Source organism: Capricornis sumatraensis, chromosome 23 (genome assembly GCF_032405125.1).
Source record: "Capricornis sumatraensis isolate serow.1 chromosome 23, serow.2, whole genome shotgun sequence".
NCBI classification, from domain to species: Eukaryota; Metazoa; Chordata; class Mammalia; order Artiodactyla; family Bovidae; genus Capricornis; species Capricornis sumatraensis.
In genome coordinates, this window is record NC_091091.1 from 42,503,142 (window position 1) to 42,515,816 (window position 12,675).

Below are 12,675 nucleotides of genomic sequence, written 5' to 3' on the forward strand. Positions count from 1 at the left end.
GGTGGAGCCCCTCAGACCCCACTGTCCTGTTCCCGGTCATAGGAATGAGACCAACCTTGATTCTACCAGCCTTCTTTGTAATCCTGCTCTGTCTCCCCTCCTGACTGGTGGGATCTGACAGCTGACTATGGGGAGCATCACTTGATGCTGCCGCGCTATCAGGGTTCAATGTCTAAATCTTGGCTTAAAGCTCTGTGTTCACCACCTCATTCAATGTCAGGGATTCCATCTACTCATCTGAACTGTGAATAACCATGACCTATCCATTAGAGAATGTATTTGTTAGGCTGTTTCAGTTTCCATGTGGCAGAATTTCAACTGACACTCAAGCTGGGCTAGGACCTAGTAACTTTCATGTCCAAGACATGTAGTCATAGTTCTGTCTTCAGGTAGAGCTGGGTCCAGAGGTTCGGGACTACCTGTCTTAACCACTGTTTATACCTCTGATTTTTATGTGTTTGTGATACATTCTAACTTTACTTCCTGTCATGGGGACAGGGGTCAGCTCCAAGTCTCCATCCCAACAAGGAGGAAGATGCTCTTTGTTCTAGACCTTCAGCTGAAAGTCCTAGAGAGACTGTCAGACTCAGGTTCTGCCTCCTGAGTCCTGGACCGTGGCCCATCCAAGGAGCCTGGAAGCACGGTCTAGGTACCAGGTCTGCTGTGAGCAGGGCAGTGGCTCCTGTGTGACCTGCCAGGCACCAGCTTGTCACTGGCTAAGGTTAAGCCTGACAGATCACACACGGGACCTGACCTGGAGCTGGAGCCCTGTCTCTGCCTCAGTGGATGTATAAAAGCTGTGAGGCTGACGATTGGCTCCGGGTCCACTCTGTCATCAAGACATAGAGTCCATTACCTTGATATTGGAAATAATAGATCATAGTCTGCTGGAACTTCTCAGGAGGACCATCTTGGGAGGGTTGAGGATGACAGAGGGTGGCCCATCCACCCCTGGCAGAGCAGATGCATGGACTGACACCTCAGTGGCTCTGCAACTTAGCATCACCCATTTGCCCACGTGAAGCCCCTTCTGTGCACTGTTTCTGACCTGCATTCTCTGTCCCCCAGCTACCCAGTCCACGGCTGTGCCAGGTGAGTCCTGCTGGCTCTTGACTCCGGGATGTCCCCTCCCCCACAGTCACCCCCAGAGCCCCCATCCAGTAGCCCCATGAAGCGACAGTGGAGGTTTTCCACCTCTCAGTACCAGGCCTGGTCAATCTGGACCACAAAGACAGGTCCAAATGAGCCATAACACAGGCATCCTCTGGACTGGCTCAGTGATTTCAGGACTTTGTGGCTACACAGTGTCTCGCAGAGCTTTGGGTGACAGAGTGGGGTGTCACTGTGGTCATTTCCTATTGAACATATTCTCTGGACCAAGAGTTATGTGTATGGAGAGGACAGAGCTTTTTCCTGTCCTCCACCCCAGATGGAGACTAGGTGATGCTCTTAGAAGTACCCAGTCAACAGGGCATGCTGATGGCTCTGTGGGCTGTGCTGCCTCCTTAGATGAGTGTGTACCTTTGATGACACGATCTGGGCTCACAGCAAACTCTCAGAAAAGGCTTCTCTTCCGCAGAAGGTGGAGCCCCTCAGATCCCACTGTCCTGTTCCCGGTCATAGGTACGAGAACAGCCTTGATTCTCCCGACCTTCTTTGTAATCCTGCTCTGTTTCCCCTACAGATTGGTGGAATCCGACAACTGACTATGGTAAGTGTCTCTCAGGTCCTGCTAAAGTCCCAGCAGCCACACTCCAGTCCACAGACATGGGTGCCGTTCCTGCCTCTTGGGTCCAGGTGCTGAGGTCACCACCGCATCTACTCTGGACGGTTGCCTTCACTTTCCAGAGTTGTACCTCAGCTTTACCTATGAGTTGTGCCATATGTTACTCACAGTGCTTTTGTTTGCAAGTATTAGGATGGCCACTCACACTCTCTTAATTGGGGCTGATGCCACGGCCTACATATCGAGGGTATTGAGCCGTAGGGTAAATGTCAGGTACAGCTGGATCCAGAAGCTCCAATACTCTTTGTCCCCACACACTTTTTGACCTCTGCTTGGTTTGTTTATGAGCTTCAGTGTCAGGTTGCTTCCTGCCCGGGGGCACTTGTCAGCCACAAGTCTCCTGCCACAGGAGGACAGAGTCTTGTTCTCGATGTTGAGCAGAAAGTCCTGGAGGGATTGTGAAGAGCCTGCTGGTAATAGGTGCCTTCTCCCCAGTCATCTCCAAGTCCTCCAGTGATATCCAGCAATTCCAAGGTTGTTTCAGGTTTCAAGCTTAAAAAAAAAGAAGATTCAAGCTAGACTTTGTGTGTGAAAGTACCTGAATATGTACTGAGTGGAAAAGAGTTTCGAATAACCTCGGGCTGACGGAGTGGGTTCCCACGAGGGGTACATGGCCGAACTCGGTCCCTTGGTGGGAACTGGGAAGCTGTGTCAGTGGTTTTCTGTGGCAGAGGCTCATTCTACCCCAGAGGTCTGGGATGTAGGTTGCCCACTCAGGCTGTGGGCTTCCCCTCCTCCCACCCGCATCCTGAGACAGGATTCAGTCTCTGAATTGCTGAATGTGGGGATGCCATCAGAGAACCTGCAGAGATAGTCCACAGTCCACAGTCCAGGTTTCTATCACACAGCCATTGGAGATAAAGAGTGATGCACAGGCTCAGTCACGTCCGTATGCACTCACTACCTAGACCTCAGCAGCCTTTCCCTGGAAGAATTCTGAATCTCAGTCCTCAGTGCCTTCTCCTTCAGGGGAAACAGGAGGGTGACTTTTCCTGTCTCCTTCCAGGAACCGAATCGGGTTTGGCCCTGAGGCTGGTGAACGGAGAACACAGGTGTCAGGGCCGAGTGGAGGTCTTGTACCGAGGTTCCTGGGGCACCGTGTGTGACGACAGCTGGGACACCAATGACGCCAACGTGGTCTGCAGGCAGCTGGGCTGTGGCTGGGCCATTTCAGCCCCAGGAAGTGCCCGGTTCGGTCAGGGCTCAGGGCCCATTGTCCTGGACGAAGTGGGCTGTTCAGGGCATGAGACCTACCTGTGGAGCTGCTCCCACAACCCCTGGAACACACACAACTGCGGACACAGCGAGGACGCCAGCGTCATCTGCTCAGGTGGGTCTCAATAAGCTGGGTGTGCTTCTCTGGAGGTGTTTCTTGCTCACATTCTGATCCCCTCGAGAAGCACTCTCTACATTTCCGTTTCCTTGAAATCCTTCCAGTGCTTTGTTATTTAGTATATTAGGTTTTGTCTGGCCTCTGGGTATGTAGATGGGAATTAGAACAAAAACAGAAACCGAAAGTGACATTTCGCTCCATGCCCCAGTGTAAACCAGAGGCAAAAAGAGTGCAGGTCTGCCAGGAGGTCTCTGAGCAGAGGGCATAGGCTGGGGCTGTTGGTGGCCCCAGTTATGCTTCCTGAGTCCAGGAGCGAGGTCCCGGCAAGGAACTGGGAAGCACGGTCTGTGCACCAGGATTGCTGTGAGCAAGGCAGTGGCCTCTGTGTGACCTGCCAGCACCGCCTTGTCAACCCCTAAGGTTGAGCCTGAGAGATCACACACGGGACTTGACCTGGAGCTGGAGCCCTGTCTCTGCCTCAGTGGATGTGTAAAAGCTGTGAGGCTGACGATTGGCTCTGGGTCCACTCTGTCATCAAGACATAGAGTCCATTACCTTGATACTGGAAATAATACATCTTAGTCTGCTGGAACTTCTCAGGAGGAGCCTCTTGGAAGGGTTGAGGATGACAGAGGGTGCCCCATCCCTCCCTGGCAGAGCAGATGCATGGACTGACACCTCAGTGTCTCTGCAACTTAGCATCACCCCTTTGCCCACATGAAGCCCCTTCTGTGCACTGTTTCTGACCTGCATTCTCTGTCCCCCAGCTCCCCAGACCCTGACCACGGTTGTGCCAGGTGAGTCCTGCTGGCTTTTGACTCCGGGATGTCCCCTCCCCCACAGCCACCCCCAGAACCCCCATCCAGTAGCCCCAGGAGGCGACTGTGGAAGTTTTCCACCTCTCAGTACCTGCCCTGGTCACTCTGGACCACAGAGACAGTTCCAGATGAGCCATAACACAGGCATCGTCTATACTGGCTCAGTGATTTCAGGACTTTGTGGCTTAACAGTGTCTCGCCAGAGCTTTGGGTGACAGGGTGGGGTGTCACTGGGGTCATTTCTGTTTGAACATATTCTCTGGACCAAGAGTTATGTGTATGGAGAGGACAGAGCTTTTCCCTGTCTTCCACCCCAGATGGAGACTAGGCGATGCTCTTACCAAGAAATACCCAGTCAGCAGGACATGCTGATGGCTCTGTGGGCTCTGCCGCCTCCTTAGATGAGTGTGTACTTTTGATGACACGATCTGGGCTCACAGCAAACTCCCAGAAAAGGCTTCTTCTCCCCAGATGGTGGAGCCCTGAGACCCCACTGTCCTGTTCCCGGTCATAGGTACGAGACCAGCCTTGATTCTCCTAACCTTCTTTGTAATCCTGCTCTGTTTCCCCTACAGATTGGTGGAATCCGACAACTGTCTATGGTGAGTGTCTTTCAGGTCCTGCTAAAGTTCCAGCAGCCACACTCCAGTCCACAGACATGGGTGCCATTCCTGCCTCTTGGGTCCAGGTTCTGAGGTCACCACCGAATCTAATCTGGACGGTTGCCTTCACTTTCCAGAGTTATACATCAGCTTTACCTACATGTTGTGCCATATGTTACTCACAATGCTTTTGTTTGCAAGTATTACGATGGCCACTCACACTCTCTTAATTGGGGCTGATGCCACAGCCTACATATTGAGGGTATTGAGCCGTAGGGTAAATGTCAGGTACACCTGGATCCAGAAGTTGCAATACTCTATGTTCACACGCACTTCTCTGATCTCTGCTTGGTTCTGTTTATGAGCTTCAGTGTCAGGTTGCTTCCTGCCCGGGGGCACTTGTCAGCCACAAGTCTCCTGCCACAGAGGACAGAGTCTTGTTCTCGATGTTGAGCAGAAAGTCCTGGAAGGATTGTGAAGAGCCTGCTGGTAATAGGTGCCTTCTCCCCAGTCATCTCCAAGTCCTCCAGTCATATGCAACAATTCCAAGGTTGTTTCAGGGTTCAAGCTTAAAAAAAAAAGAACATTCAAGCTAGACTTTGTGTGTGAAAGTACCTGAATACGTACTGAGTGGAAAAGTGTGCCGAATAACCTTGGGCTGACGGAGTGGGTTCGCACGAGTGGTGAATGGCGGAACTCGGCACCTGGTGGGAACTAGGAAGCTGTCAGCAGTCTTCTGTGGCAGAGGCTCATTCTACCCCAGAGGTCTGGGATGTAGGTTGCCCACTCAGGCTGTGGGCTTCCCCTCCTCCCACCCGCATCCTGAGACAGGATTCAGTCTCTGAATTGCTGAATGTGGCGATGCCATCAGAGAACCTGCAGAGATAGTCCACAGTCCACAGTCCAGGATTCCATCACAGAGCCATCGGAGATAAAGAGTGATGCACACGCTCAGTCACGTCCGTATGCACTCACTACCTAGACCTCAGCAGCCTTTCCCTGGAAGAATTCTGAATCTCAGTCCTCAGTGCCTTTTCCTTCAGGGGAAACAGGAGGGTGACTTTTCCTGTCTCCTTTCAGGAACCGAATCGGGTTTGGCCCTGAGGCTGGTGAACGGGGGTGACAGGTGTCAGGGCCGAGTGGAGGTCCTGTATCGAGGCTCCTGGGGCACCGTGTGTGATGACAGCTGGGACACCAACGACGCCAACGTGGTCTGCAGGCAGCTGGGCTGTGGCTGGGCCATTTCAGCCCCAGGAAGTGCCCGTTTCGGTCAGGGCTCAGGGCCCATTGTCCTGGACGAAGTGGGCTGTTCAGGGCATGAGACCTACCTGTGGAGCTGCTCCCACAACCCCTGGAACACACACAACTGCGGACACGGCGAGGACGCCAGCGTCATCTGCTCAGGTGGGTCTCAATAAGCTGGGTGTGCTTCTCTGGAGGCGCTTCTTGCTCACATTCTGATCCCCTCGAGAAGCAGTCCCTACATTTCCCTTTTCCTTGAAATCCTTCCAGTGCTTTGTTATTTAGCATATTAGGTTTTGTCTGGCCTCTGGGTATGTAGATGGGAATTAGAACAAAAACAGAAACCGAAAGTGACATTTCGCTCCATGCCCCAGTGTAAACCAGAGGCAAAAGAGTGCAGGTCTGCCAGGAGGTCTCTGAGCAGAGGGCATGGGTTGGGGCTGCCAGTGGCCCCAGTTCTGCCTCCTGAGTCCAGGACCGAGGCCCCAGCAAGGAACTGGGAAGCACGGTCTGTGCACCAGGATTGCTGTGAGCAAGGCAGTGGCCCCTGTGTGATCTGCCAGGCACTGCCTTGTCAACCCCTAAGGTCGAGCCTGACAGATCACACACGGGTCGTGACCTGGAGCTGGAGCCCTGTCTCACTGCCTCAGTGGACCCATAAAAGCTGGGAGGCTGACGATTGGCTCCGGGTCCACTCTGTCATCAAGACCAGAATCAATCACCTTGACTTTGGAAATAATAGATGCTGGTCTGCCGGGACCTCTCACGGGGAGCATTGGAGGGTTGAGGATGGCAGAGGCCCTGCCCTCCATGGCAGAGCAGGTGCACGGAAGGACCCCTCACCTGGTCTGCATCTTAGCATCACCCCTTTGCCCGCGTGGAGCCCATTCTGCACAATATGTCTGACCTGCCTTCTTTCTCCCCTAGCTGCTCAGACCCAGTCCACAGTTGTGCCAGGTGAGTGTTGCTACCTCTTAATTCTGGGATGTCCCCTCCCCCCAGTAAAGTCCTGGGCCCCCAACCAGTATCCCCAGGAGGGGACTGCGGAGGTTTTCCATCTCTCAGTATCTGCCCTGGTCACTCTGAACCACAGAGACAGTTCCAGATGAGCCATAACACAGGCGTCCTCCGGACTGGCTCAGTGATTTCAGGACTTTGTGGCTACACCTTGTCGCCCCAGAGCTTTGGGTGACAGGGTGGTCTGTCCTGGGGTCACTACTGCTTGAACATATTCTCTGGACCAAAAGCTATGTGTATGGAAATGACAGAGCTCTTTCCTGTGCTCCACCCCAGGTGGAGTCTAGGCGATGCTCTTTCCAAGAAGTACCCAGTCAGCAGGGCATGCTGATGGCTCTGTGGGCTGTGCCGCCTCCTTAGATGAGTGTGTCCCTTTGATGACACGAACTAGGCTCACAGCAAACTCTCAGCAAAGGCTCTTCTCCGGAGAGTGTGAAGCCCCTCAGACCCCACTGTCCCGTTCCCGGTCATGGGAACGAGACCAACCTTGATTCTACCGGCCTTCTTTGTAATCCTGCTCTGTCTCCCCTCCTAACTGGTGGGATCCGACAGCTGACTATGGGGAGCATCACTTGATGCTGCCGCACTATCAGGGTTCAATGTCTAAATCTTGGCTTAAAGCTCTGTGTTCACCACCTCATTCAATGTCAGGGATTCCGTCTACTCATCTGAACTGTGGATAACCACGACCTATCCATTAGAGAATGTATTCGTTAGGCTGTTTCAGTTTCCATGTGGCAGAATTTCAACTGACACTCAAGCTGGGCTAGGACCTAGTAACTTTCATGTCCAAGACATGTAGTCATAGTTCTGTCTTCCGGTAGAGCTGGGTCCAGAGGTCCCAGGACTACCTGTCTTAACCACTGTTTATACCTCTGATTTTTATGTTTGGGCTTCATTCTAACTTTACTTCCTGTCATGGGGACAGGGGTCAGCTCCAAGTCTCCATCCCAACGGGGAGAAAGATGCTCTTTGTTCTAGACCTTCAGCTGACAAGTCCTGGAGAGACTAGAGACTCAGGTTCTGCCTCCTGAGTCCTGGACCGTGGCACCTCCAAGGGTCGTAGAAGCACGGTCTAGGTACCAGGTGTGCAGTGAGCAGGGCAGTGGCCCCTGTGTGACCTGCCAGGCACCAGCTTGTCACTGGCTAAGGTCGAGCCTGACAGATCACACACGGGACTGGAGCTGGAGCCCTGTCTCTGCCTCAGTGGATGTATAAAAGCTGTGAAGCTGACTATTGGCTCCGGGTCCACTCTGTCACCAAGATATAGAGTCCATTACCTTGATATTGGAAATAATAGATCGTAGTCTGTTTGAACTTCTCAGGAGGAGCCTCTTGGGAGGGTTGAGGATGACAGAGGGTGGCCCATCCACCCCTGGCAGAGCAGATGCACGGACTGACACCTCAGCGGCTCTGCAACTTAGCATCACCCCTTTGCCCATGTGAAGCCCCTTCTGTGCACTGTTTCTGACCTGTGTTCTCTGTCCCCCAGCTACCCAGACCCTGTCCACGGCTGTGCCAGGTGAGTCCTACTGGCTCTTGACTCCGGGATGTCCCCTCCCCCACAGTCACCCCCAGAGCCCCCATCCAGTAGCTCCATGAGGCGACTGTGGAGGTTTTCCACCTCTCAGTGCCTGCCCTGGTCACTCTGGACCACAAAGATAGTTCCAGATGAGCCATAACACAGGCATCCTCTGGACTGGCTCAGTGATTTCAGGACTTTGTGGCTACACAGTGTCTCGCCAGAGCTTTGGGTGGCAGGGTGGGGTGTCACTGGGGTCATTTCCTTTTGAACATATTCTCTGGGCCAAGAGCTATGTGTATGGAGAGGTCAGAGCTTTTTCCTGTCCTCCACCCCAGATGGAGACTAGGTGATGCTCTTAGAAGTACCCAGTCAGCAGGGCATGCTGATGGCTCTGTGGGCTGTGCTGCCTCCTTAGATGAGTGTGTACCTTTGATGACACGATCTGGGCTCACAGCAAACTCTCAGAAAAGGCTTCTCTTCCACAGAAGGTGGAGCCCCTCAGATCCCACTGTCCTGTTCCCTGTCATAGGTACGAGACCAGCCTTGATTCTCCCGACCTTCTTTGTAATCCTGCTCTGTTTCCCCTACAGATTGGTGGAATCCGACAACTGACTATGGTAAGTGTCTCTCAGGTCCTGCTAAAGTCCCAGCAGCCACACTCCAGTCCACAGACATGGGTGCTGTTCCTGCCTCTTGGGTTCAGGTGCTGAGGTCACCACCGCATCTACTCTGGACGGTTGCCTTCACTTTCCAGAGTTGTACCTCAGCTTTACCTATGAGTTGTGCCATATGTTACTCACAATGGTTTTGTTTGCAAGTATTAGGATGGCCACTCACACTCTCTTAATTGGGGCTGATGCCACGGCCTACATATCGAGGGTATTGAGCCGTAGGGCAAATGTCAGGTACACCTGGATCCAGAAGTTCCAATACTCTTTGTCCCCACGCACTTTTCTGACCTCTGCTTGGTTTGTTTATGAGCTTCAGTGTCAGGTTGCTTCCTGCCCGGGGCACTTGTCAGCCACAAGTCTCCTGCCACAGGAGGACAGAGTCTTGTTCTCGATGTTGAGCAGAAAGTCCTGCAAGGATTGTGAAGAGCCTGCTGGTAATAGGTGCCTTCTCCCCAGTCATCTCCAAGTCCTCCAGTGATATCCAACAATTCCAAGGTTGTTTCAGGGTTCAAGCTTAAAAAAAAAAGAACATTCAAGCTAGACTTTGTGTGTGAAAGTACCTGAATACGTACTGAGTGGAAAAGTGTGCCGAATAACCTTGGGCTGACGGAGTGGGTTCGCACGAGTGGTGAATGGCGGAACTCGGCACCTGGTGGGAACTAGGAAGCTGTCAGCGGTCTTCTGTGGCAGAGGCTCATTCTACCCCAGAGGTCTGGGATGTAGGTTGCCCACTCAGGCTGTGGGCTTCCCCTCCTCCCACCCGCATCCTGAGACAGGATTCAGTCTCTGAATTGCTGAATGTGGCGATGCCATCAGAGAACCTGCAGAGCGAGTCCACAGTCCACAGTCCAGGATTCCATCACAGAGCCATCGGAGATAAAGAGTGATGCACACGCTCAGTCACGTCCGTATGCACTCACTACCTAGACCTCAGCAGCCTTTCCCTGGAAGAATTCTGAATCTCAGTCCTCAGTGCCTTCTCCTTCAGGGGAAACAGGAGGGTGACTTTTCCTGTCTCCTTTCAGGAACCGAATCGGGTTTGGCCCTGAGGCTGGTGAACGGGGGTGACAGGTGTCAGGGCCGAGTGGAGGTCCTGTATCGAGGCTCCTGGGGCACCGTGTGTGACGACAGCTGGGACACCAACGACGCCAACGTGGTCTGCAGGCAGCTGGGCTGTGGCTGGGCCATTTCAGCCCCAGGAAGTGCCCGGTTCGGTCAGGGCTCAGGGCCCATTGTCCTGGACGAAGTGGGCTGTTCAGGGCATGAGACCTACCTGTGGAGCTGCTCCCACAACCCCTGGAACACACACAACTGCGGACACGGCGAGGACGCCAGCGTCATCTGCTCAGGTGGGTCTCAATAAGCTGGGTGTGCTTCTCTGGAGGTGTTTCTTGCTCACATTCTGATCCCCTCGAGAAGCACTCTCTACATTTCCCTTTTCCTTGAAATCCTTCCAGTGCTTTGTTATTTAGTATATTAGGTTTGTCTGGCCTCTGGGTATGTAGATGGGAATTAGAACAACTGCCAGGAGGTCTCTGAGCAGAGGGCATGGGTTGGGGCTGCCAGTGGCCCCAGTTCTGCCTCCTGAGTCCAGGACCGAGGCCCCAGCAAGGAACTGGGAAGCACGGTCTGTGCACCAGGATTGCTGTGAGCAAGGCAGTGGCCCTTGTGTGATCTGCCAGGCACCGCCTTGTCAACCCCTAAGGTCGAGCCTGACAGATCACACACGGGTCGTGACCTGGAGCTGGAGCCCTGTCTCACTGCCTCAGTGGACCCATAAAAGCTGTGAGGCTGACGATTGTCTCTGGGTCCACTCTGTCATCAAGACACAGAATCAATCACCTTGACTTTGGAAATAATAGATGCTGGTCTGCCGGGACCTCTCACGGGGAGCATTGGAGGGTTGAGGATGGCAGAGGCCCTGCCCTCCATGGCAGAGCAGGTGCACGGAAGGACCCCTCACCTGGTCTGCATCTAGCATCACCCCTTTGCCCGCGTGGAGCCCATTCTGCACAATGTGTCTGACCTGCCTTCTTTCTCTCCTAGCTGCTCAGACCCAGTCCACGGTTGTGCCAGGTGAGTGTTGCTACCTCTTAATTCTGGGATGTCCCCTCCCCCCAGTAACATCCTGGGCCCCCAACCAGTAGCACCAGGAGAGGACTGTGGAGGTTTTCCATCTCTCAGTACCTGCCCTGGTCACTCTGGACCACAAAGACAGGTCCAAATGAGCCATAACACAGGCATCCTCTGGACTGGCTCAGTGATTTCAGGACTTTGTGGCTACACAGTGTCGCCCCAGAGCTTTGGGTGACAGAGTGGGGTGTCACTGTGGTCATTTCCTTTTGAACATATTCTCTGGACCAAGAGCTATGTGTACGGAGAGGACAGAGCTTTTTCCTGTCCTCCACCCCAGATGGAGACTAGGTGATGCTCTTAGAAGTACCCAGTCAGCAGGGCATGCTGATGGCTCTGTGGGCTGTGCTGCGTCCTTAGTTGAGTGTGTGCCTTTGATGACACGATCTGGGCTCACAGCAAACTCTCAGAAAAGGCTTCTCTTCCGCAGAAGGTGGAGCCCCTCAGATCCCACTGTCCTGTTCCCAGTCATAGGAATGAGACCAACCTTGATTCTACCAGCCTTCTTTGTAATCCTGCTCTGTCTCCCCTCCTGACTGGTGGGATCCGACAGCTGACTATGGGGAGCATCACTTGATGCTGCCGCGCTATCAGGGTTCAATGTCTAAATCTTGGCTTAAAGCTCTGTGTTCACCACCTCATTCAATGTCAGGGATTCCATCTACTCATCTGAACTGTGGATAACCACGACCTATCCGTTAGAGAATGTATTTGTTAGGCTGTTTCAGTTTCCATGTGGCAGAATTTCAACTGACACTCAAGCTGGGCTAGGACCTAGTAACTTTCATGTCCAAGACATGTAGTCATAGTTCTGTCTTCCGGTAGAGCTGGGTCCAGAGGTCCCAGGACTACCTGTCTTAACCACTGTTTATACCCCTGATTTTTATGTGTTTGTGCTTCATTCTAACTTTACTTCCTGTCATGGGGACAGGGGTCAGCTCCAAGTCTCCATCCCAACGGGGAGAAAGATGCTCTTTGTTCTAGACCTTCAGCTGAAAGTCCTAGAGAGACTGTCAGACTCAGGTTCTGCCTCCTGAGTCCTGGACCGTGGCCCATCCAAGGAGCCTGGAAGCACGGTCTAGGTACCAGGTCTGCTGTGAGCAGGGCAGTGGCCCCTGTGTGACGTGCCAGGCACCAGCTTGTCACTGGCTAAGGTCGAGCCTGACAGATCACACACGGGACCTGACCTGGAGCTGGAGCCCTGTCTCTGCCTCAGTGGATGTATAAAAGCTGTGAGGTTGACGATTGGCTCCGGGTCCACTCTGTCATCAAGACATAGAGTCCATTACCTTGATATTGGAAATAATAGATTGTAGTCTGCTGGAACTTCTCAGGAGGACCATCTTGGGAGGGTTGAGGATGACAGAGGGCGCCTTCCACCCCTGGCAGAGCAGATGCATGGACTGACACCTCAGCGGCTCTGCAACTTAGCATCACCCCTTTGCCCACGTGAAGCCCATTTGTGCACTGTTTCTGACTTGTGTTCTCTGTCCCCCAGCTACCCAGACCCTGTCCACGGCTGTGCCAGGTGAGTCCTGCTGGCTCTTG

At 53.3% G+C, this 12,675-nt stretch overlaps 1 protein-coding gene across 1 annotated transcript in view; it reads left to right on the top strand.

Moving 5' to 3' along the window:
• Window positions 1–12,675, top strand: part of DMBT1 (deleted in malignant brain tumors 1) — a 70,936-nt gene that overhangs the window by 35,694 nt on the left and 22,567 nt on the right. The window contains exons 13-23 of the mRNA XM_068961510.1: window positions 1,685–1,711; window positions 2,793–3,116; window positions 3,887–3,916; window positions 4,513–4,539; window positions 5,620–5,943; window positions 6,709–6,738; window positions 8,291–8,320; window positions 8,914–8,940; window positions 10,020–10,343; window positions 11,041–11,070; window positions 12,626–12,655. Coding sequence (XP_068817611.1) covers window positions 1,685–1,711; window positions 2,793–3,116; window positions 3,887–3,916; window positions 4,513–4,539; window positions 5,620–5,943; window positions 6,709–6,738; window positions 8,291–8,320; window positions 8,914–8,940; window positions 10,020–10,343; window positions 11,041–11,070; window positions 12,626–12,655 — 1,203 coding nt within the window. The remainder of the gene's footprint in view (window positions 1–1,684; window positions 1,712–2,792; window positions 3,117–3,886; window positions 3,917–4,512; window positions 4,540–5,619; window positions 5,944–6,708; window positions 6,739–8,290; window positions 8,321–8,913; window positions 8,941–10,019; window positions 10,344–11,040; window positions 11,071–12,625; window positions 12,656–12,675) is intronic.